This window comes from Triturus cristatus, chromosome 12 (genome assembly GCF_964204655.1).
Source record: "Triturus cristatus chromosome 12, aTriCri1.1, whole genome shotgun sequence".
Lineage (NCBI taxonomy): Eukaryota > Metazoa > Chordata > Amphibia > Caudata > Salamandridae > Triturus > Triturus cristatus.
Genome location: NC_140595.1, coordinates 422,665,137 through 422,690,017, shown reverse-complemented (window position 1 = coordinate 422,690,017; position 24,881 = coordinate 422,665,137). Strand labels below are relative to the sequence as shown.

At 44.7% G+C, this 24,881-nt stretch overlaps 1 protein-coding gene across 1 annotated transcript in view; it reads right to left on the bottom strand.

Annotated features, from left to right (window-relative positions):
• The window catches only part of LOC146776049 (liver carboxylesterase-like), a 306,711-nt gene that overhangs the window by 190,135 nt on the left and 91,695 nt on the right, over window positions 1-24,881 (bottom strand). The window contains exon 4 of the mRNA XM_085637099.1: window positions 7,755-7,888. Coding sequence (XP_085493225.1) covers window positions 7,755-7,888 — 134 coding nt within the window. The remainder of the gene's footprint in view (window positions 1-7,754; window positions 7,889-24,881) is intronic.

Sequence of the window (24,881 nt, the reverse complement as noted above, 5' to 3'; positions counted from 1 at the left end):
GAATCTGGAGAATGGCTGACAAAATCAGCGACATCCACCAGGACAATGGTTCATTTCAATGTAAAGAGAGGACCGCAGTTCCAGTGGTGATCTGTAAACCTGGCTGAAGTATCCTTGAGATGGCGGAGGTCATGTCCATCCAGACGGAAACTAATCTGTCCACCAAACTTTAAATCAGGCCCTAACCTTTTTGTTTTAGCTGACAATAAGCAAATGTAAAACTTAGAGCATTGTTAGTTTGCCACTGGCCAGCAGTTTAGAAAGGCTTTCAATGTCACTGAGACCACTGTCTGATGGGGCACATCCTAAAAGATATTATGTAAATCAATTAAGCAAAAATAGATAGTTTGGGCAGTAGACATATTCTTATTTGGGACAATTTTATGACCAAAGCAATATATATGTTCATGTCTGGTATCTGTACAGCACAAACCTAGCCAAAGGCAGGGGAACACTGTACAGGGTCAAGGAAGGCAAAGATACAGTCACCAAGTGATTTGAGAAGTAACCGGTTGGTGCACTGTTACTGAATTATGATGCAGTGTTCCTTAATATGTGCCTCTTCTGTTTCTTGGATTGGAGCAGGGTTAAGGGAGTCCAGATGGATATAGGGGCGTGCGTTCAGATCCTGAGTAAATAGTTGAAATGGCCTTTTGTATTGTTCTTCCATATTTAAGCTTCTTTGTCTCCAGTCTGATTGTTTCCTGGCTATGAGTGAGCCGACAGCCACCAGAGATGGTAATCTTTCAGCTACATAGGTGGGGGTGCAGGTCATGATGGCTTTGTAAATGATGTCATGGTTTTGATTATAGTATGGGCTGGCAAAGGGAGAAAATAAAGTCTCATCGGGATAGAGGTGATATGATCATATTGCTTCAGGCCCTGATGAGACGTGTTGTGTCATGTAGGATGCCCTTAAAGGTAGGAGGGAGGTAGTGCGGAGTGGAACATTACATTTCCACCCTCCAGATTCAAGAGTAGGACAGCTTTAACAGCAGCTCTGAAGTTGCTTTCCGGTGGGTCAGTTTTAATTTTTCAGTACAGAGATGTTCCAGGCTGTCTTTGTTTTCTTGGCAACATGATCCTTGTGAGTAAGGTTACTGTCCGGTGTAAATACAGCTGACATGACATTAAATGAAAGCTGGAATTTGGAGTCATCAAGGATTATGTTATTGAGCAAAGTGTGTACTATTTCTTGCTTGTTGTTCTTGGCAACTAACAGGAATCCTGTCATGGTGGGATTGAGCTTCAGGTATGCTTTGGACATCTTAGTCTGAAAGAGATGCAGTCAGTGTTCGGGCATTGGATGTCTTCAGCAGAAGAGAGTTTTATATACTGTGCATCATTAGTATATTGGTAAATTATGAAGTTTTGAATGGTAAGTCGAGATCAAAAGAGCTCCAATTAGAATCTGAAGATGACAGACAGCAGTATGGAACACCGGGGGCTCTGCAGGTGATGGAGTTCTTCTGGGACCTTGAGATCCCCTAGAGAATTAACTGGTGATGGTTGGTAAGGTAGGAGGAGAAGCATTGAATGACATCACCCTTCATTCGCATTTGAGATGTTCGGTGTGGATGACTGTGGAATGGTTGAAGGTATCAACAGCAGCTGAGGGGTCCATCATTATCAGGAGGCAGATGTGATCTTGTTCTGTGGTCAGGAGGGGATAGTTTAAGATTTGTAAAGTAATTGTCTCCATGAGCGGTGTGATCAAAAGTCAGATTTGAAACTGTGAAGGAGATGGGTGTTGTGATGTGATATTGTTGATCTTTGACTATGTTTTCATTGATCTTACCAATGAAGGGGGGATGAGTGTCAGACCAGGTGCTGGCAAGGTCATCAGGATCTAGTGTAGATTTCATAGGGATTGGAAGGATATGGCCTCTCTTAAGAGCCTCTGTGCAGATGCCTTAAATGAAGGAGGCATTGACAATGGTAAGTAGGGGAGAAGGTTTCTCCACAGAGAGCACCTTGGATAAAGGATGAGGGTAAAAAATCAGCAGTAGCTGTACAGTCATCTTTAAATCATTAATATGAGTTTAGGTTTATAAAGAATCTCTTTCAAAAGAGGCTGACTTGTATGGACCCAATGGTTTTTTACAAGTATTCGTTAGACTTTTTTTCCACTGACTTCCTCTCAGCAGAGCTTTTGAACCCTCCAAACATCATTCTATTGGAACACTGGGCTTCATCTAGAGTTCAGTAGAGAGGCAGACTGTTCAAAATGCACAAATATCTTAAGGATAATAACCAAACATATTTTACTGCATCCTGTTGGAAGAAACCGCTAAACTGCATTTTAGGAATACTAACTCACTATAGCACAGTCAATTGCCTCAGAGGCACCAACCTTTAAACTACACTGCACCCTTAGGGTGCTAACTCACAAAACCAGCTCACCACACCGCATCTGAAGGACAGTAACACACCACAGAGTACTGCATCAAAGGGTCACTAATCGCAACACCCCGCATCAAAGAAACACCCACCTACTACACAGACCATAATTCTAAGGGAACAATCTGCCACACTGAATTGCACACTGGGGATACAAATACACTAACCAACTATATTGGACTGTATTCCAGGAACACTAACTCATCACTTGGCAATGTATCATAGGGTCATTAATCCACTGCGATGCGTCCTATGGACAATGCCACACTACAATGTTCTGCATCCTGGGATCACCAATCCACCACAGCCACTTCAGTGTACGCTAGCAGACCAAAGCGAACTGTGTCTTAGGGAGACTTACTCTACACTGACTGGTATGCTGAAGACAGTTACCCACAGCAGTGAATTGCATGCTCTGGATACTAACCCAACATTACATCTTATGAATAATAATTCATATAATCGAATCCTAAAGATGTAACCCTTAACACAGTGCAGCATTCCATTAACACTTTCCCACCACACTGAATCATATGGACAATAACCCACCACTCTATACAGCACCCTATTTACCCAACATATGCTTTGTATCTTAAAGACACTGATCAAAAACACTGCCCTGCTAGGGTCTTCAACCCATCATACTGCACAGTATAAGGAACTATAACCTACCACACTGTCAGGGATCCTAGAGACTCTACTCTTCCAAACAGAACTGCAGCCATGAGGCACTGTCCCTCAATTCACCATAGCAGCCAAAATAACTACATGGCACTATTACTACACATTATAATCATCTACACTCTAGTATTCTCAGGGACAGTAATATACACTGCTCCCTTGGAAAATGAATCCACCACAATAAACTGCATTGCAGGGACTATATTGCAGTGTACTGTAACTTAAGAACAACACTCATTCACGAAAAATACCAAGGCCATGGAAGAATCTACTTCAATGATAATATTGGTGAGTGCTGTCTGGATCAAGCCATCAAATATAATGAATATTCACAGACACTGATTTAACTCCTGCTCTTTTCTTTAAGGATTTCATCAAAACATATAATCTGGTGTCAGATATGAATCCACAGACACTGCAGTCTTCTGCTTCACACAAGAATATCCTTGTGGGTGCTTTACAGCCACTCACTCTACTGGCTGAACACCCTGCAGCACTTTAATCACATGCTTTTCGTTGCTCTTTATCTCTCCCACCCATTTCTATATTGTTTCTCGTCCTCCTTCCCAGTCCCATCCCGTCCTCTTTTCTCTGTAAGATCATTACCTTTTCTTCAAATACAGCACCAGTGACTGATTACTTAGCTTCCCATCCATACTGAGTACTGTTACATAAGTACTTAGAGCGAGTCTACATCTTCAGAAGCTATAATACGCAGAGAAAGAATCTGTAGCCAGTGCTGAACTTCACAGTGGAAATTGATGGTTTTGGGGCAGATGAATGAAGGAGCAACATGTGGGAAAAGAGAAATGGAAAACTACAGGGATCATGAGGTTCCAGAAGCTCAATGGTTCAGACCTGATTATTTGAATTCCTGTCTGGGCCCATACGATGGTCCTGTGGCATTTCCCTGGTGTGAAAGCTAGCCCGGTACAAATGTAACAAGGGTTGCCATAAGTATGGCTGTCACAGAGTGTGACAACACTGTGGCCAAACAAAGGGATAATGGGGAAGCAATACATCTGTGGTCACTAGGTGACAGTATTCATGTATCAGTGCTCCTCAGTTGAAGACCCTTTCCCCGTATGTCTTTTTTCATGTACTAGGGTCCTGTCCATTTCCTGGTGTCTAACAGTGTGGCATGAAAACTGGGATAATGACATAGCAACATTGTCCTTGAGACAAGCATACTGAGAGATGTATATTCATATTTAACAAGGTTAGAAGGACAACTACACTAGGGTATAGACACGGACAGTGAGGCAAAACCTTACACTGGAACATGGACAGTTAAAAAATAAATAAATACCAGGGCATTGCCCCTTGGACGGGGTACTGGGACACACACACATTCGGAAAGGGGCATAGCGGTACACACATGATAACGTAGGCATTAAAATACAAGCCCGCAAACAAATACATACAAATGAGACATCTAAGCACTGACTTTATTTAGCCGTTGGTCTGCAGTCAGCCAATTTTCAGTGACTAGGGCCAAGCTGCAGCTAACACATGTCAAAACAAATATTTTTGATGCTATAAAGACTGCTTATAAACATTAACTGGGTCGACCATCAAATCTGTCTATGAACCCACAAAGCCTTTTTACCTAATGTACAGAAGGGTGATATACCAAATGTGTAGCAGGTGTTTTCTACCATTCATGAGTGCTACTTACTGCACAGGATGAAGCAGTGCCTTCATTTAAATAGGTCCTCTCTGAGTGTAAAATTCATATTAACTTTCTTTAGTTTAGGAACAATCTAGAAAAAACATCTATACTGCATTTTGATTACTGCGTAGAATCTCAGTAGTAAACTTAGATCTTAAGTATAAATGTCACAAAGCAGATTTTTAGAAAGGTTACTCATCTCCGTATGGTAGTGGCTGGGGAACAGGAACAGTTCGAGCAAGTTTTTCACTGACATAAGTACCTTGAGGAAAGAGTGTGCTCTCTGGAAGAGGCAGAGGAAAGAGGATTCAAAGAACAAGAATTTATCAGACCGGAGCTCATTGTAGTATAAGAACAGAACATAACCTTAGAAGGGTAACTGGACAATTTGGAAAAAGCACCAAACAGAATGCGAGGAGTATCATGAAGAGTGGAAAGGATATGGCTAGAAGATCTTCAGAGGCTACTGGGATATGAAACCTTCAAGGTAGAACTAGACAGAATCCACAGGACATTGGGCCCCACATTGACAAAGAATGGTCCACTGGATACTATATAAGTCCATCGTTTTGAAGTTAAAGAGGGTCATGGCAACAGAAAGGGAGAAATGAAACATCAACTTTGAAGGTCACAGCTTTGCTTAATGTAAGAATTTCATCTGTGACATTACAGAGAAAATGGCCTTTCCAATGTGTTACATACTCAAAGCTTAGATATGCAGGTGGGCCATGGTCCCTTGAAACGGCCAGCAATACCAGACAGGTTCCATAGCAGAGATAAAGATTATCCTGATCTCTACTGTACAGGAGAGCGAGGTTGAAGATATTGGATTTTAAGTATCAGTGAAGGGCTGCCCCAAAGCACTGAGACAGAAATGGACAACGGTATCCAGCAAGACTTGAAGGGGAAAGCCATTATAGGAAGACATAACAAAGGAATGTGAAGGAGTCATCGTACATCTAAGGATACCACATGTTCGGCCAAAGACAAGCATGAGGGACACATGTAGGGCCTCAAATGCAAGTAATGACTGAAACAGAGTGCCTTGGGGGCCGGCTGGTAACCATGAATTCTAAGATCATGATTATGGAGTGGACAGAAGGGGAGGGGGGTGTTAAGGAATAGATGTTTTCTGGATAGGGCAGTAATATGGTAAGATTCCCACATGTAGTGACGTGCAAGGGGCTGATGGTAACATACGCACTTTATCCTGCTCTGCAGGGCACTGAAGTTTTTTTGGTTAGTATAGTTGAGGTGTTTAGTGGGTTGGTGGGAGGGAAGAGGGTCCTAGGAAATGGTTGAGTTTAGCTCCACCGTCACCAAACAAGCAACAACTTTCATACACTGGCTCTACACTGGAGACTTCATATATAGGCGATAGTGCTGGTAGCTCGGGAGAAGCAATGTAATGGCCAGAACTAATGGTCAAGCTGATTAGCTTTAATGTTGGGTAACTTAATTCCTTAGCAAAGTACCAGGATGTCTTGAATAAATTGTAAGCCGAGGAAGGAATCATCTGTTTTTTACAGGAAACATAATGATTTAATATAAAAGTACTTCTAAAGCGCAGAAATACCAGGAGGTGTCTTGGCACTGCCACTGTCAACATTTCAATACATTCTATTACTGATTGCCAAAGAGCCAGGTTTTCAAAGCCTTTCTGAAAGATAGAAGATTGGTCATCGTTAAATATTTAGAGGGGGGGTGTTTCATAATTTAGTTGTGCAACCAACAAAACTTCTCCTGCCCCAGGAAGAGCGTTTGAACTTATGGACTGTGACATTTGTGGATCCAGTGGGACGCAAGGACCTGTTGTGACGGTCTCTACTTAAAGGCAGCTTCAAATGGACTATTACAACAGTCTATTTTAGATAAAACTAAGGCCGTCACTAACATTTTGTGTAAGTCAAGGGGAATGTAAGGAAGGCTTTTCTTTACTATCCTTAAAGTATGAAAGAAAGAGGAGACAATGGCATTAACTATCTTCATAAGCAAACTTCTAAATGTATTACCTTCCTGACAGGCATTGGGAGAGTTCCTAGCTCTAGAGGCTCTTGGACGGAGGCCACATGCCCCCCCCCCCCCTTTAATATGACGGGGACCAAAATGCCCCTAATTAGTGAACTGGAGAACCTCTATCTTCCTAAAGGTTAACTTCAAGCAATTATTATTCATACAATCACTCGCTGTCCACATGCAGTTATGAAATATGCTTCCAGTGTTATTGTCATTGCAGGAAATGGAGTGCCGTCTGCGTAGGATGGCCATAAAATCTGGTCAGAGAAGCTACATACACATTGAATACCGTTGGGCTAAGCGAAGACCCCGAGGGACCCTGCAGGGCAAAGAGAAGGGATCTGATACGAACTCCATTCGTGTCATGAATTTTTCTCTCCCGCAGAGGAAGGATTTTCAAAGGGCCATTGCAGCCCCCTTGGTCCCAATGTTGTGGAGACAGTCAATCAGCAATAATAACTATAAGCAGACTGGTATGTTTGAGACCCAAATAATTTCATAAGCAATATTTTGCTTTGGGCTCCACTAAAACCAACAAATCAGTTTCCAAAAATTCCTTTGGGCTAGTGCATAATTTGTGCCTGTGTTTGCCTTTTTCTACACTTCATCACATACATACCACCGCATGGTGGCGCTGTGTGTCTATTTGTTTAGCAGAATTTATCAGAGGAATGTTTAACAATGTAATATATTTAAAAAAAATTAGAAAACTAGCATGTCGATATATTGTTACTGACATTTAGCAGAAGTAGGAGCAGCTGTGGGCAGTGCCAGCTGCAATGGACTCCTGCTAAATACTTCGGACCATGGCATGTAATTGTTTTCACAAATTAATCACTGCATTGGTCAAACTCTTCACTGGTTTGTCCCAGTCTCAATAAACCTAGAATATTTGGAAAATTCAAGTAATCGTGTGTTTTAAGTTAGTTTGCTCCATCCAAACTATGACTAAAATGCTTATAAAAGTGAACATATTTTACTTTACCTAAAAAAACCAAGTGTTCCAAGTCGATACTGAATTAACACCACAACAACATTTTCATAAGCAGATAATGCAGATCCATCATAATAGGATGCACCACCATTGATAAATGCTCCTCCATGGATCCACACCATGACCTGAATGCAAACATAATGATTACTTGACAACAGAACTTTAGCAGTAATTTAATGTTTACAGTATTTAATCTGAACTCAGATGTAATTCTGTTTTGAGACCTAGGACAAGTGAATCCTTTTCATTTCAGTTAAATGTGTTAGTTTTGCAAGCACAACCTTCAAAGTGGTCATAGTTAGTCTATATTTTCCTGAAGGTACCATCTTTTTTAACCAAATTTTGCTTCAAATCTTGTTGTTGTTAACCAAAGATTGTTTTTACTTGAGACTCAAAGCATCTAATTTACATGATGCTGCTCATATTCAATAGCTCAATGAACCATTAGACAAAAATATTTTACATGCACATATAAATGTTATTTTGTAGAAAATATAATTATACAAATATTATAATGCAAAGAAAAATATCATAATACAAATATTATAATGTAAAGAATCAATGGAAGCAAATTTAAATGATAGTATGCCTTATTATTTGAAGTATTTTTTTGCTTCCCTGTGGGTGCTGCTCATTTTGGGCCACAGAGAAGCAGATCTTTTCTAGGTCCAGACTAGTTTGTGGACAACATCTCTGTCAAAAAATATATTGCGAGCAAACGTTGCCTCCAGAAACAATTATGTGTACCAAAAGGACAATTCAATTCTAATACTTAGTGTTGTGGATTTAACTGGCAAAGGCAAGGGATACAGTGTCGTGGCTTAGGTGCCTTAGTGCCTTGAGAGTAGAATGGTTAGTAGATAGGTGTGCATGAAAAGGTTTGAGCTCATATATGTTCCTATAATAGTAGAGGATGGACCGAACGGCAATGCTGGTTATGGTAACTGTGGGCCAGAAGAATATACATACCAAAAAGAAAATTGTGTTTTGGAAATTAGTTGTATCAATTCGGAAGTCAATTGAGAAATAGTCAAGAAGTTGGACATTCGTTCTTTTTCATTACAGAGATTACTCTTTGGGGCTGATTCCGATGTCGGACGGACTCAGGTCCGTCCGACATCGGTCAGGAGCCGTAACCGACCGACCTGCTGTTGTCGGTTACGGCCCTGCAAGTACGATGTGACCAAACAAGGTTTGGTTGCATTCGTATACTTCACAATGCAAGCATGCATTCCGAGCGGAATGCATGCCTGCATTGTGAAAAGCAGGGGTGCAGTTCATCACTGCACCCTGTGGCCGGCACCCCAAGGTGCCGGCCACCGGGTGCAGGGATCCAATGAGGGGCACCATAGGTGCCCCCAGGCCGCCATTCGGCAGCCTCGCACCCATGGGGGCCCTACTGGGTGTCCCAAAAGACAGCTTCTGACTGCCTTTTCGTGCCAGAAAGACCGAGGGAGTATGATGGCAGTTTTTCACTGCCTTTTTGTGCCGGTCGCAAAGAGGCAGCCGGGGGAGTACTGAGGAATTTCCAGGACGGCGGACGGGCTCTCCGAGCCTGTCATCCGCAATCCGGAACTCCGAGTCGGATTCCTTTCCGACCGAGCCCATCAGAATGGCTCGGTCGGAAATAAATCCATCCGACACCTTCCGATTCGGTCAGAAGGGCTCCGACCATCGGTTGGAGCCGAAATCGGAATCGGCCCCTTAGTGTGACTTTTCCTGTAACTCTTTTCAAGGTGGTCTCCATATGTAGGATTTGTTTTAATATGTCTGATAAGGCAGGAAAAATTGGGAACTTCCGGCTAGAAAGTTGGCTAAAGTTTTCCTCTTTCACCTCATTTGTGCGAGGTGTACTAAAAAACTACTGGCTCACCTCACTCCGATGATATTCTGACTCAGAATGCTCCATGGGTAGGAATTGAGGAACACAAGGTTGTTGGGTGCTGGGCATAGCTTCATATGATTTTGTGGGTTACTGAAGGGAGACAACAAGGGGGGACAAGGGGCAAATTTGGGAGCTGGTATGGGTTACAGAAGTGAGTGTGTGGTAGGTGATATGGGACATTACAATTTCCAGTAGGATAGACAGCAGCCATCCCTCACATCAAGCATTGAGTGCTGACTGGTGCCAGTCCTTCTAATGCCCTGAGTGACAATTTGCAGCATTGAGAAATGTTACCTGATTCTCCAAATTGCTGCTGACACTTTCACCTTTCCATATCCTTTGGAAAGCTCTCAAAGTTTCTCAAAAATATTCAACATTCTAAGTCCTGCCCATCCTTATAGATGGTGTTGGAGGCTGATTTAGTATATGGTGCACACTTATTTAAGTGAAGAACCTTGCACTAATCCAGACAACCCTTATGGCGGTTGTAGTTGTCTTAGAGAGCTTTCTACGGTTGTCTAAGTGGTAGCGGTGGAGAGCAGCCTTCAGGCTTAGTCCACAAGGAGTGTTAATCAGCTTGTTTTACCAGATCTGATCATGTAGTGTAGGTTAAATGAAAAAGAACCACACCGAGTATTTATAAAAAATATGTCTATTTATTACACAACACTCACTAACACATTGGTATATTTCCTACCCGGAGATATCAACACAAATACACAAGAATACTTCGATTACAAGAGGTAAGTAAGAACAATACACAGTGGTATCCAGGGGGTGACCAAACGTTATACCACAAAAGTGGAATGCAAACTTCAACCAAAGTCGGGACTTGGACCAGGAAACTCAGAAGAGCTAGGGACACAAGGAACCACCCAAGGTCAGTACCCAGGAACCCCACGGAGGCTGTGTGCAGAGTGGAAACACAGTTGTATACTCAATAGAAGTCAACGTGAAAGACACAGTTGCAGTTTTGAAGAAGAAGGACCCTTCCCAGTGGGACCTTGAAGAAGCCTTGTGGAAGACAGAAGGTTGGAGAGTCACCCCATCCGTGGATACCCAAGGAATCAGGATACCTACACCAGGGAAGTCGGGAGCATAGGTGTGAATTGATGTCGGAAACCGCTGTATACCAAAATGGAGGACTTCTTAAATTGTGCGCTCTGCTTGCAGGTTCTTCTGAGTTTATGCCTCTCAGAGGTGACCAGGAGGCACGGAAGAGCAATGCTCACCGATGTCAGTTGATGCAGGAGGGATGACGGTGACCTTGTCACTGAAGCTGCAATCACCAGGCAAAGCTGAGCAAGACCAGGAGCCGTGCACGAGCTGTCCCATGTCGGAAGTCGAAAACCAGGGGGCCGGTGTCTGGCGGGAGCACCAACAAGCCTTGGCTGCTGCAACAGGCTTGGGGAGGGAAGAAGGAGCAATATTGGGAACAGCAAGGTCCAAGTGACTCACCACATGCAGGAGAGTCAGAGTAGGCCCCAAGCAAGCAGGGGAACCCACTGAAGCCAGAAAGGTCCCTCAGGCGGACCCACAGGCTGAAGGCACAGGAGTCACAAGAGGACCTTGAGCAACTCACCAAAGATGAAGGCCCACAGTGTAGAGGATGCGGTAAGGACAACGATCTTGGCAGGAAGAGAGGCTGGAGGATGGAGCTTCTTGTAGCTCTAAGATCTCTGGAGTGCAGAGCCAACAATCCTTGACAACGGCAAGTCGACGCGGTGAATAGGGTTTCGGTCCCAGCGGTGCCAAAGAGGGATATTGGCCTCAACCTTGCAGAGAGGACAGGTCAGGCCTTGAGGGAGTTGTAGAACCACCACCTGTGTTGCTGAGCCTTTCAAAGTCCGTCGGACATCAGGAGCAGCAGACTGGTCAGCTTTGTTGCTGTGTCTGCAGATACAGGCGAGTGACTCCTAAACTCCAAGGCAGATTACTTTGGGTGTCCTTGATACCCACAGGTCTGTTGAAGATCCTGAAAGAAGCAAAGACACAGACAATGAAAAAGACTTGCAGAACAGCATGATCAGGACCAGCAGGGGTTTTCCATGATGCAGTCTCGATTCCAGGCAAAGTCCAGTGAAGTCCAAGTGTCAAGACAGTTGAAGAGTGACGTGGTTTCAGGCTTGAGTCTTGCCCCATGGTGAATCTGAGGACCCAATCCACAGGTAAGACCTTTTATACCCTAAGAAAGGGCTTTGGACAACTCAGGGGTCCTTCCCAGAGGAGGGGCTGGACAAAGGGGAGGATACATCCATGTCCTTTGTCCATTTTTGTGCCAAGCGGGAGCAAAGGGCTATCGGAAAAGGTTCCAACTGGAGTATTGAAGGAGTGCACCAAATTTGCCCTTCAAAGCAGCCTGCTGGTACTGGCAAGCACTCCCACCCCAGCGCAATACATTAAGTTCTCTCTGGGAGGTGGTCACACCTCCCTGTGACAGGAAACCAATTGGTCTACCTACCCCTGCTCGCGCTCAGCTCAGCAGCAGGAGTGCAGAATCGTGTCTGGGGTCGGCAGCAGAACTAGCTTGCTGGCAGACGCTGGAAAGCTGTTACCGGGAGTTCTGAGGGCTTCCGAGAGGAGCCCCTCATTGCTTGGAACCATACCTTTAACACTGGTAATGGTGTTGAGGGATGATTCCAACATGTTTGATACCAAACATGCCCAGGTGCGGCACAGCCACCATATAGTTACCCATCGTATAATGACATATGGCCACTAAATGTATTAAAATGGCTGACTGCACACACAAAGCCTGGAGAATCGACTTGGTTTGTAGGGGTGTCCTGCTTTTTCAGAGGCACCCTCACAAGTATAACCCAGCACCCTGCCTTCAGGATTGAAAGGCCTGCCTTAGGAGTGACTTATGTTTTCTTATATCTGAGGTCACTACACTTAAAACCTATATCAGTCGTAAGTGGTGATAGCACCAGCTTAGACAGACTGCGATGGCAGGCCGGTAGTCACAGTTTGAGCGGTCTCTCATGGGTGGCATAATACATGCTGCAGCCCATGGGAGACCCCTGGTTTTACCTATGCCCTGAGTACCTTAGTACCATTTACTAGGGACTTATAGGGGTACACAGTAGCCAATTGTGGAGGTAAAAAAATACTTACCATGTCAAATACAGGGAGGAAGCACAGTGACTAGGGCTCAGATTAGCAGGATCCCAGCCAGACTAGTCAAAAAAACATACTGACACCAGCAAAAAGTGGGGGTAACCAGGAAAACAGATCCTACTTTCCTACAGCCCGCATCCCTCTTACATAACCGGATCTTGATAATGCTCATCAGTACATTTTATCACTTCCAAGTACTCGCCCCTTTTGAGTCATTACACTTTATTAGATGTCCCTGTTCCCCAATATTCATAACAATAAGCACAGGAGCCATTGTTAATCGTGTGGAGATAGAGGAATGTGTGTATGTTTCATATGTTTGAGCATTATTAACAATATGCAGAATGTGCACTTTTCTAGCTTGTATTGACAAGGCCTTCACAAAATAAATGTCTCCCCCTTCACGTTTCATTGATCATTATTTGTACAGAATGCAGTCAAGCAGAGTCATGTTTATTTCTATATATATTTTCTTTTAATCCTCATATAACCTCCATAATATTGTATAAGCATCATCTCGGTACTAGCAGCCCAATTGCTTATATCTTGGGGTCTGATCTTAGCTGATGTACTATGGCACCAGGCCCACATTACACATCATAGGCTGACCAAGAGGTGTAATCATTGGACAGATCTTACCAGCCATACCAATTACTCTGAGTCTAGTAATTTCCAAAATTGGCCAAGCTCATTTCTATCATTGTGGGAATTACCTTTTAATCTAAGTCTTTCAAATATCTGACTGAATTCCACCATTCCCTCCAAGATGGAGGGTCAGCCTGACGCCATTTTTTTACATATTTCTTGTCTTGCTAAGAGAGTTAAATAAAACACTAGTTTACGCTGTTCATCCGTAAAGTACACCTCCCCCTCTAAGGGCTGTGCTATGCCAAAGAAGATTAAAACGAGGCTTACCTCTATATCTTTACCCAGTGCTTCAGACAAAGTCTTACCCACATTGTCCCAGTATTCCTTCAACACTGGGCAGGTGAAAAACATGTGGATATTATCCGCCTCGTGGATACGACATCTTGTACATCTGGCATCTCCTCCTCCCCTCATTTTGGATATCTTAAGCGGAGACCAATATATACTATGAAGGGTAAAAAAAGAGGTTCTTTCTTAGTGCAGCAGATTTAATTAAAGGATATAATTTATCTAAAGATACTTGCCATAAGGTTTTCAGCTCTTCATCTGGCAAGCACTTCTCCCAGACCATGAAAGGGGGATCTAACTTTCAACTGCATCCAGAAGATGATTATACCAGAAAGCTATCTCCTTCTTTCTTGAATTTGGATCTTGGAGATCATCCTCCATTGCATTGTCTCCTGGAAATTGCCAGTGTTGACTCGTGCACCAGGTTGAAATTTGGTAATATTTAAATCTGGAAAGCCTGTCGTTCATTAAGTTCTTCCAAGTATCCCAGGGAAGACAGCTGTTTCCTTCAACTATGTCGCCCCATCGCTGAACCCCCACCTCCTTCAGGGGTTGAGATGAAGCGTCATTCAGGCATTCTGGGGTGCCTGGAGAATCCCACACAGAAGCCCACTCGCTAAAGTAGGGAATACCTAATGTAATACGGCAGTCAAACCATAATTTGGCAGCAGCGTATAAAACCTTCAGGCGGACTTTTAAAAAAAAAATTAGGGGCGCCGAACTTGTACATAAAACCCTCAACTGAACCCTCGTGCAGCATGGCCTTCAACATACGACCATTCAAGTTGTCATCTGGCCTGGATAGGACCATCCTACTATTTTTCAGTTGGTATGCCCAACAATATAATTGTAGGTCTGGTAAGCCCAGACCTCCACGTGCCAGCTTTCGTCTAAGCTTTTTCCACGATAGTCTGATCCCATTACCAGCCCAGATGAAAGTAGAAATCTTTCCCTGAATTTTCTTTAAAACGTTTTTATCAGAAGTCAGGGGGATATTATTGATAAGATACGCGAACTTGGGCAAAACACACAGTTTGACCAGGTTTGACCTACCATAATGTGTAAGTGGAAGATTCTGCCTGTAGGAAGGTGGAATCTGACTATATGGTTGCCCCCACTTTTTTCCTGGTGTTTTACTGGTTTATGACTTAGTTGGACTGGGACCCTGCTATTCAGGGCCCCGGTCTATCTGCTTTCTCTTTAAAATTATTCCATGTACTTTAGGTACAGTTCAGATTGGATCTGAGGTGCCCTTAAAAGTCCCTAGTATATGGTATACTATGTACCCAGGGCATAGGTACCCCAGAGGCCTACCAGGGGCTGAAGCATGTATTATGCCACCCATGGAAAGCCACCCAAAATGACACCACAGGTCTGCTACTGCAGCCTGGGTAAGGTGGTGCAAGCACCCCTTACTGAGTTATCGGTTCACTATATCTCACCATATACTGCACATACAAACCTATCAGTCACCCCTATGGCAGGCCTTATCAATCCTGAAGGCAGGGTGCTTGGTTATATGTGAGGGGGTGCCTGGGCATGAGCTGAGCTCCTCTGCAGCCTTCGGAATCTCTTCTCCGGGTTGTCAGTAGTGCAGCCTGACCATATACTCTTAAGTGCATTATATTTTAAACGGTTAATGCAAACTTTGGACTGGCTGCACAGAAACATGTTGTGTTTGGTGTCAAACACCTTGGAATCATACTCCCACACCAGTAACTGGTGTGGGAGTATGATCCCACCCTTCTAGAGGGAGAGAAATGACAGCACTGGTACACCCGGTAGAAACTTAACAGAGCCCTGGCATCACAAAATGGATGCCACAGACACAAGTCTGACCTCCTACTGCTGACCGAAACTCTGGCAGGGGAGGCCTGGACAATAGGATTCCTGTCACAGGGAGGTGTAACCACCTTCCAGACAGGATTATGTGTATTGGGGCTGGGTGGGAGCACTCTCTGAGTGCTTGGAAGTCCTGCACTGGGAGCACACTTGGTGTCCCTGTGCATAGTCCAGCTCAAACCGGTTCAGGGGCTTCCAGCCCCTGCTCTGGTGTGAAACTGGACAAAGGAAATGGGTGTAGCCACCCCTCTTTCCAAACCCTGCCATAGGTGGGTCCCCAGAGTATGTCCAACCCCCTACCTTAGTATAAGTATGGGACCCCAGTCCTTAGGACTTTAGATTACCCTGGATGAAATTCTGCAACATATATCCTGGACCTTCAACTTTCTATTTTGACTAGAAGATGGAAGAAATCTCCCTTGGGGTCAAGGAGTGATCCCCTGCTTGGCAGGCACCAATGAAGCATTTTGCCAATCTGCATCCTCGAACCTCCCGCCAGACTCCGAAGTAATTGCAGACCAGGAAGAGGATTTCCAGACATCTCAGAGGCCGACCCGAGTCCCCAGCAAAGCTGAGACCCGCAGCCCTCGTGAGTAGCATGGAATCGAAACTCCTGGTCACCATGCATTTCTGCAAGTGCATTGACTTCTCGACGTCTCTTTAAGTCGTGCTTGGGCTAACTTGTAGCCCCCACCTCAAGCACTGAATCCATCGAAGATTGTTGGCCTGGTCATTCCGAGTGACCCGTGGGCCGTCATTTTGTGTTTCTCCTTGATGTCCCTTCACGATCCCTGGTCCGTTGACTGGCGGGTCCCTGAGGGGATAACTTTGTATTTCCTTGGGCTTCCCTGTTTGCTCCAGACGTGCCCTGACTTACATTTTACCAAGTGGTGAGTCTCCCAGACCTTGCTGGTCTGCACCGAAGCATTTCTTCTGTTTCTGCGTGGGTTGCTGTTGCCAAGGCTTGTTGTGTCCAATCTGGGCACCGATGCTGCAGCACTTCATGGGACAGCTCAAATCCAGCTCCTGGTTGTCCTCGATGTCTCCTGGTCCTCGTGGCTGAAGAGTCAAGCTTCACCTTCTTTACCTGAAATCACCCGACATCGGTGGGCATCTGCTCATCGCCTTCCTGGTCACTGGCTAGGGACCCAGACTCTGTCCCCTCTGCTTTCAGGTTCTTCTCATCCTCAATCCAGGCTTGGATCTCTTAGGACACTTCGCATCTTCACGGCAGCAGCACTTCTTCGCCAGCTCCCATTGAAATCAACGACGCAAACCGACACCAAAAGACACCTATTGTTGGACCTGGCCCTTTTGGCAGGTTCACCCCTAAACTTTGTGCATTTATCCTAGCCTTTTTCCCTATGTAGTGTTAGTGGTTTTAGGCCTCTAGGCACTTTAGCACTGTGTCCCAGTGTAAAGTGCGTGCGCTCTGTGTTACCTTTAGTGAGACTGGCCTGCCCTCCCATAGGAATGCATTGGGGATATGTGTGTCCATGGTAATTCCTGATGTGAGAGGAGTGCAGGGTCAAGTTTAGTATGTGCAAACTCGTAAGAATAAATGCTGCGCAATGATGTGCGCAGATTTATTATAACTATAGGAGATGTGCCACTTCTAGAAGTTTGCATTTCTGTGTGCTGTGTGTCTGCCTGCCTGATGTGGAGTGCATGTCTGGCTTGTGATTAACAGGGGCTGGATGGTGTGGGGAATTCCAGGAGCCAGGATGGGTCTGCCCGGTGGTGAATGGAGAGATCTGCATGTAGATGGGAGGGAGGAGTTGCACCTGGGACCTGAATAGGGCTGTGCCTTCCCTACACAATGCTGCCTCCACCTCCTGTGGTGCGTCTGATGTCCCTAGCCTGTCCTGTGAAAAGGGAGAGGGGCTGAGCAAAATAAAGTGCTCCAAAGCTCCACCAAACCAGTTGCATCTGTTTTTCCCCCAGCCCTGTGCTGGGGGAACAAAGGAAAAGTGTGTATAAAAGAAGGGTCTGTGACCCCATGAGGGGGTTCTGCTGTGCTGGTCCTGACGCTGGGGGCTGCTGCTGCTGGGCTCCAGGAGGAACCGCAACTAGGAACTGCCTCCCTGCTGGAGGGCACTGTGTGCTGGCCTGCTGAGCCCAGCCTTGTGCCCCCTGACCTTTCCCGTTTATTTGGAAGAGCGCTTGGCTCTTCATTGCTGGGAAAAGCGCTCCATTTCTGACCCTGGACTTTAGCTCTAGCGCCTTGGGAGCGTTTGGCATTCATTTTTGAAGAGCGCTATGCTCTCCGCAGCTGAGGAGCAGCGCTTCCAATTTTAGTTGCAGCACGGAGCTGCGATCCTTTTAAAAAGGGAATCCCCGGGGTGGAGATTCCCCCGCAATCCTCTGTATTCCAGGAAGCTGGTGCCCACCCCGCGTTTCTGCCGCCTTTTCCATTTGTTTTCGGCGGGTGCCCACCCCACCATTGTGTTCGTTGTCGCGGGTGCCCACCCCGCATTGCAGTGCTCGTTGGCGGGTGCCCACCCCGCTATATGCTTGCTGGTCGTCAGTTGCACCGCCGTAGCGGGCAACTGCAACTTGGGGGTGCCTTTTTGTTTTCAAGAGTCCCAGTGGGGGACTCACGGCCAGGTGGTACCAGCACTATTCCCTTTGGGGGCAGTATGATTTCAGAGAAGCCCCAGTGAGACCCAGAGCAGGGCCCCCGAGCCCAGCGCCATTCTTAAAGTGAGTGCCTACATTTCTGCCTGCACAGCTGCCCAGCAATTAGTGGGCAGCTGCAACATTTAGGCCTGATCTTTTGCGCCTTCTGCTTTTGCTGCATGCGCAGCTGCCCGGACATTCTGGACATCGGGCATTTGAGCCCCCGTGAAAGGCCAGTTGGCCTGGGGCCAGTTTTCAGGTGTTGTGCCCCCGCTTGGGGCACACTGTGTTTGTTATAGTGTTTACATGATGTTTTATACCTAACATGATGCCTAATGTGATTTATGCGCAATGTATTTATGCCCCTAAGGGTTGGGTAGGATGTAATTGATCCCCAATGTGTAGTTTATTTATGCTTAGGATGTTAGGCATAATGGGATTTATGCTAAATTGAAGATGCCAAGTTCATTTCTTCTACCAGTAGCGACTGGGTGTTATTACTGATATACTAACTATAGCATAAAACCATAAAGGTAGTCAATGTTCTACATTTGCTAAATTCCCTTTGTGATTGTTCTGACAGTGGCCCAATTGTCCCTGTCTTGTGTACATAATCCCCTGTAGATACTGCCCAGTGCCAGTTGGCACAGTGTATATTATGTGATTAGGATCTAATGTGTTTATTATAATACAAAGGCTATTTTTATATATAACCTGGTGTGGAGTTCCTTTTGTGGTGTGCCTGGGGTGTTGTTGCTGTGTGCGTGCGCAAATGCTTTACCTATTGCCTCCGGGATAAGCCTGACTGCTCGTGCCAAGCTACCAAGGGGGTGAGCAGGTGTTATCTTTGGCGTGTAACTTCCTTGCCCTGACTAGAGTGGTGGTTTCTGCCTGGCTTTGGCGCAAGCCTTAGCCAACCAGAAATCCCATTTGTAAAACCTATGCACCCGGCTTCCCTGGGTAAGGTAACGCGAGTACTCAGGAAGTTCTAGGGCTAGCACCCACGAGAGCACCAAAGTCCAAAAGGGTTTGGTCCTGACTAATTTCTAAGTGTCCCTAATCTTTAAAAATCTAACTGCGACTTTCCCCATTGAAGCTAACGGGAGCTCGCGGCTGTGTTCTCACACCGCACACGGCCCCTATGGGTCCCCTGTATCACTACCTTGGGTGGTTCCTTGGAGTCCCAGTGATTCTACAGGCTCTAGGCCTTGTGTCTAGTCAAGTCGTGGTTGTTATACCACTATTTTAGTATATGGTTTGGCTCACCCCTAGGGCCTGACGTGTATTTGTGCTATTTTACTGTGATTATTGAAGTGTAACTTATGTGTTTTGACCTCTAGTCTCATAAAGAGACTAGGAGGGTGTGTTTAGTAATAAATACATATATTTTATATATATATATACCTGGTGTGGATATCTTTCATTTAGTGACTCAAGAGATTATAGACTGGTAAAACAAGCTGCTTTACATTCCTTCAAGACTCAGCCTGAAGGCTGCTCTCCATAGCTACCACTAGGATAGCTTTCAATAAAGGTTGTCTTTAACCTCTAACCAATAAGGGGTTGTTTGGACTGATACAAGGTGCCCACTAGAACTAGTGGACAGCATATATCAGGCCAACAACTCACACTGCCATCTCTTCAAAAGGATATTAACCCCCTTAGAGACTCCAGCTATATTTTTTTTGGGGAGTTCGGTCAGCTCTTGTGTGATGGTTATTCCTAGATACCTTAACTGGTTTGTGACCCTGAAACCCTGCACTTCTGAGTTCCAGGTCATATTCTCGGTCGTATTGCTGTTAATCTCATACCCTGACAGTTCTCCAAAGATCTGCGCTTCCCTGAATAAACTGGGTAAAGCTTGATTGACATTAGACAAAAAAGTATCAAGTCATCAGCGTAGAGTGCTAGTTTCCTTAAAAAAACATTCATCGAGAAGGGGGATATTTCTTTATTTAGCCTTAAACTTTGAGCAAAAGGCTCTATGTATAAATCAAAAAGAATAGGGGACAATGGACAACCCTGTCTGGTACCCCGCCCTATTAAAATTGGAGCTGAAAGATTTCAGTTTACTAAGATTTGAGCTCGTGGTTCGCTGTAGATTTTTCCAAGAAGATCTCTAAAGTTGCAATCAAACCCAAAATCCTTTAATACACTAGAAAGATAACCCCAGTTGACGCGGTCGAAGGCTTTTGCAGCATCCAACCTTATAATTGTTAGAGGAACTTTACCCACCGTTGCAAAATCTATTGCGCCAACTAAGGAAATAACAAGGTCCTTCATCTGATGCCCGGGGAGAAAGCCCTTCTGATAGTCATGTATTATAGCCCTCGCGATTTTACTTAACCGAGCGTTCAGAATTCCGGTAAAGATTTTATATTCGCAGTTCAGCAAAGATATCGGGCGGTAGGATTGACACTGTGTAGGTTCTTTTCCAGGTTGTAAAATCAGTGTAATTACTGCCTCTTTCCAAGAATCAGGCAATGGAGAGGACCCTCTCAGAAAATCATTAAATAGTTTTAACCATATGGGCATAACTTCATCAGATAGTACGGCGTAGATCTCATTAGGAATAAAGTCTGGACCTGCAGCTTTGCCTTTCTTGATTTTCTTAAGAGCTTCCACAAATTCACTCCCTGTTATATCTTGATTGTTATCTCTTGATTTCAGCACTAAGCTTTGGAAGCTGTTTTTGGGCAAACCATTGATCTAGTGTTGGCTTATCTACCTCTAAATCCTCCTTGTACAGGTCCTGGAAAAAATTTCAAAATTCGAGCTCTATCTCATCCTTGTTATCAGACATCTGATCAGGAGGTTCGCCACCACTTTCTATTCTAATCCTTCTAATGAAATTTTGAGACCTGTCCATTCTACTCTTTATTGCTAGAAGTTTTCCGCAATCCTCACCCTTACCAAACTCTCTCATTCTACTTGCTTCCCATTTCTGTAACATTATTCCTTCCACTGCCAGCCTGTATTCGCGTTGCAAGTCTTCAACTTTACCCACCAGTTTATCTTTTTCTTCCCCCTGAGCTTGACCGAACTTTAGACTTGCTCCGGCCTTTGTCAGCCGCTCCTCCAATAAGGCTATTTTTTCTTTCTCCAGTCTGATCCAGCCTGCCGCCGCCCCCTTCAACATCCCCCTCAGCCAGGCTTTGAAAGAGTCCCAAACCAAATGAATGGGCACAGACTCTGAGTTTTGGCTAAAAAAGGCAGCCGAGTCAAGTTTAATCTTCTCCATGACACCAGTTTGTTAGGAGGTGGACATTGAACAGAAGATTGCTCTAACTGGGGGCGTAGAGGGAAGATCCATGCTTGGTTCTATTGCTCCATGATCTGATATATGAATGGGCAAATATTCAATTTTCTTGACCTTATCTAGTTCTGAAAGATCCATAAATACATAATCGATCCTAGAGAAATGGCCATTCTTTTTGCTAAAAAAGGAATAGTCCCTTGCATCTCCCTTTTTCTTTTGCCAAACTTCACATAGATTGAAGTTATCCAGCATGGCAGAAAGACAGGCTCTAACTTGAGTTGCAATAATTTGAGTATGGGGTGAAGATCTATCCAACTTGTTATTTTGTAATAAATTAAAATCCCCACCAATTATCAATGGAGCCTCGAACTCGAGCAAAGACGAGCAAAGACTGTTCAAGAAAGTACGCTCATCCTCATTTGGACTGTAATAGCTAGCCAGCGTATAGGTACTAGTACGGATTTTTATTTCCGCATCCACCCAGCGCCCTTTATTGTCCACCTGCATTTTACCCAGTTCTATTCCGGAGTTTTCTTTGATGACTATTGCAACTCCTTTAGAGCAACATTGCTGATCTGTATCTATCACCTTATTCACCCATTTCTGCTTATTAAATAATGCTAAGCACTCTGACCTCAGAAGATGAGTCTCCTGGAGCAAGAGAATGTTAGTGGAGGTGTTTTCAAATATTCTAAAACCAATCGCAGTCTCCTTTTAACTCTAAGTCCATTTACATTCCAACATAGTATGTCCAGACGCTCCCTTCCTGTAACCATATTCCTATCCACTATCTTCAGTCTTCCTAGTTCTTCTACTTTCAGTAATGTCGGCTATATTGAAAGAGGACGCTTTTCCAATTTTTTTCTTTTTATCCCCATGCTCCCCACCACCACCCCTGTGCCCCCTTCCTTTCCCCCCTCCTCCCCTGGGAACCCTCCCTGACTACCTATTGGCTGATGCCAATTCGAGCCGCAATCCAACACCCGCCTTCATTATCTTTCAGAACATAAGCACTAACCTCTCCATATCCAGTCGACTTATTCTATTTTATTTCTTCTAGACTCACTCAGCTAATTGCTTTCCTTACTGCTTAACAGAAACTCATCAACCTCCTCAGGGGAGTGAAAGTTGTACATTTTGATTGGCCCTTATCACTTTAAGGTATGCTGGGAACCTTAACTGAACTTGAGCGCCCAGTTGTCTCAGGGGATCCATCCGTTTGCCCAGCTCCCACCTTCTGTCTTCTGTGACTCTAGATATATTGGACCTTATTTTAAAGGAGATATCCTGAACCTGAATAGTTTTCAGTTTTCGTCTAAAAGTTTTTCTTTGAGGGAATACGATTGTATGTACACCAGGATTTTCTTAGGCTTCTTCCGACCAGGGTTAAGCCTGAAAGGGTCCCGATGCACTCGCTGAATTATCGTGTCCCAAACAGAGGTAGAGGCGACTTGAGGGAAGGATTTAGACAAGATCTCCACCACAAAGGTTTTAATATTTTCCCCCTCTGCACCCTCCTTTATATCAAGAATCCGGACGTTGTTCCGTCTTGAGTTATTTTCCATTCTTTCTAATCTGTCCGATAAGTCCTTTTCCCTTGACTTAAGCCTATCCAGTTCGTGAGAGTGATCTTGTACATCTTTCCCTAATTCTAAAACTTTATTTTCCAAATCCTCTGTGCGTTTTGTTAATACTGATAGGTTCTCCTCCAAGCTACTACATGTATCATGGATTTTTTTCTGATTGGCTTCTGAAGTAGCGAAGCGATCTTTTATCTCTAGGGAGAGCTGACTCAGTTGGCCCTTCACAGCTTCTAGGGCTGAAATTTCTTTAGCACCCTCTTTAGCTGGCTTATCGCAGATCTGGACGGTCCTGTCTGCCATTATAGGATCCCCAGGTTCCGGGTTGGAAGAGATAATTGAATCACACAGGGGTGAGAACCTGTTCGAGACAGAGATAGCTAGAGAACTAGCTAAATGTGTGGTCAGAATATTTTGTGACACAACCTCTGCCTCTGCCTCTGTGGGAAGTTCCATGTTGCACTGTGTATTACCCTGTGAATTTAGCTTGAAGTAAGACTTTAGTGATGGGGCCACTCTGGGGGCTAATGCGACTCCTTTCTCTTACAGGAGTGCTCTTCCGTATCTTAGTAAGGGGGTTTCTGTTCTGGGCTAATGGTTGTCCTACTTGTGCCTCTATCTGGAAAACCACCACCTTACCAAGAAAGTTACTATATCGTAGTTTATATCTTCTTCCCAGTATTGCTTCCCTGTCTGTTTCTTCCACAGTTTTTTCCACTGAGTCTTTCCCCTTAGGAAGTCTTGCCGGCTCACTCTCTAACTCACTCCCTTTACCCGTCGGTATTATATTCATTAGAGGCGGGGAAACTGTATCCATGCACGCTGTACTCATGCCATGCTTTTTGCTTACATCCTTAGTCAGCTTTGTTTGCTCTATCAGCTCTCTGTCAGTTGCAGTCGTCTCACTCTCTGCTCTCTCGGCTCTCCATGACTCTCCACGGGAGCCACTTGTGCTGATTCTGCCCTGCGTGAACTCGAAGCTGAAACTGGCCTCACCAAGGTGGGGGAACGTGCGGAGTGCAGCTCGAGATTCTCCGAGCGCACCAGCCACCCTAAAAATCGCAGCGCCAACACACATCCAGCCACAAACTCCCCCAAACTGGGGAAAAGAAAAAAGAGGAGAAAACTCAGAGCAAAAGCCCGCCGCCAGCAACCGTTACCGGTAACATTTACAGCTGTCCCACTGCAGAACAAACACCAGCGAGTGCAGTCCCGAGAGAGATCAAAAGAAAGAAGGTAGGTAGTTTCGTATGCATGCGGAGAGGTTATTCGCACAAATTTAGTCCATTATGATGCTGGTGGTGAAGAGCGACTCTCGGCCAGCTTGCTAGCTAGCTGCCATGTTCCCCCGTGGGCGTGTCCTTCATCATCATGTTTATTTCTATAGATTTTGTTCTTGCTGTTCTTGGACTAAGCTTTTAACACAGACACAGAAATTAAATGTTTTTAAGGTCCTTTCGCAAAGCTCACTGTACCCAATTCTTTCATAATAGCTTGCCATTGTTCACGTATCTGTTTTATCCTACTATCTCCGGGTGACATTAGCATAGAGTGGGCAGAATCAAACTTCATGTTGTGGGTTAGTGCTTAGGTGCTAAGGCCATATGACTTTTATAACGTTGTGTTCTGATTTGCAGAGAATCCAATACTTTTGGTCACAACATGATGAACTGAAATTAAAGACCTATCTGGATTTTAGAGAATAACACAAGATCATCAGCATAGGCCACCTACGGTATACGGCACTGCCCCAATTTTGTATGATCTAGTGGTAAAAACATCAGCAAGATATAGAGGAAATAACAGAGGGGCTAGCATGCATCCTTGTTTTAATCCATCTTCTGTTTTAATCCATGGAGTCAAACCTCTTTTATCAC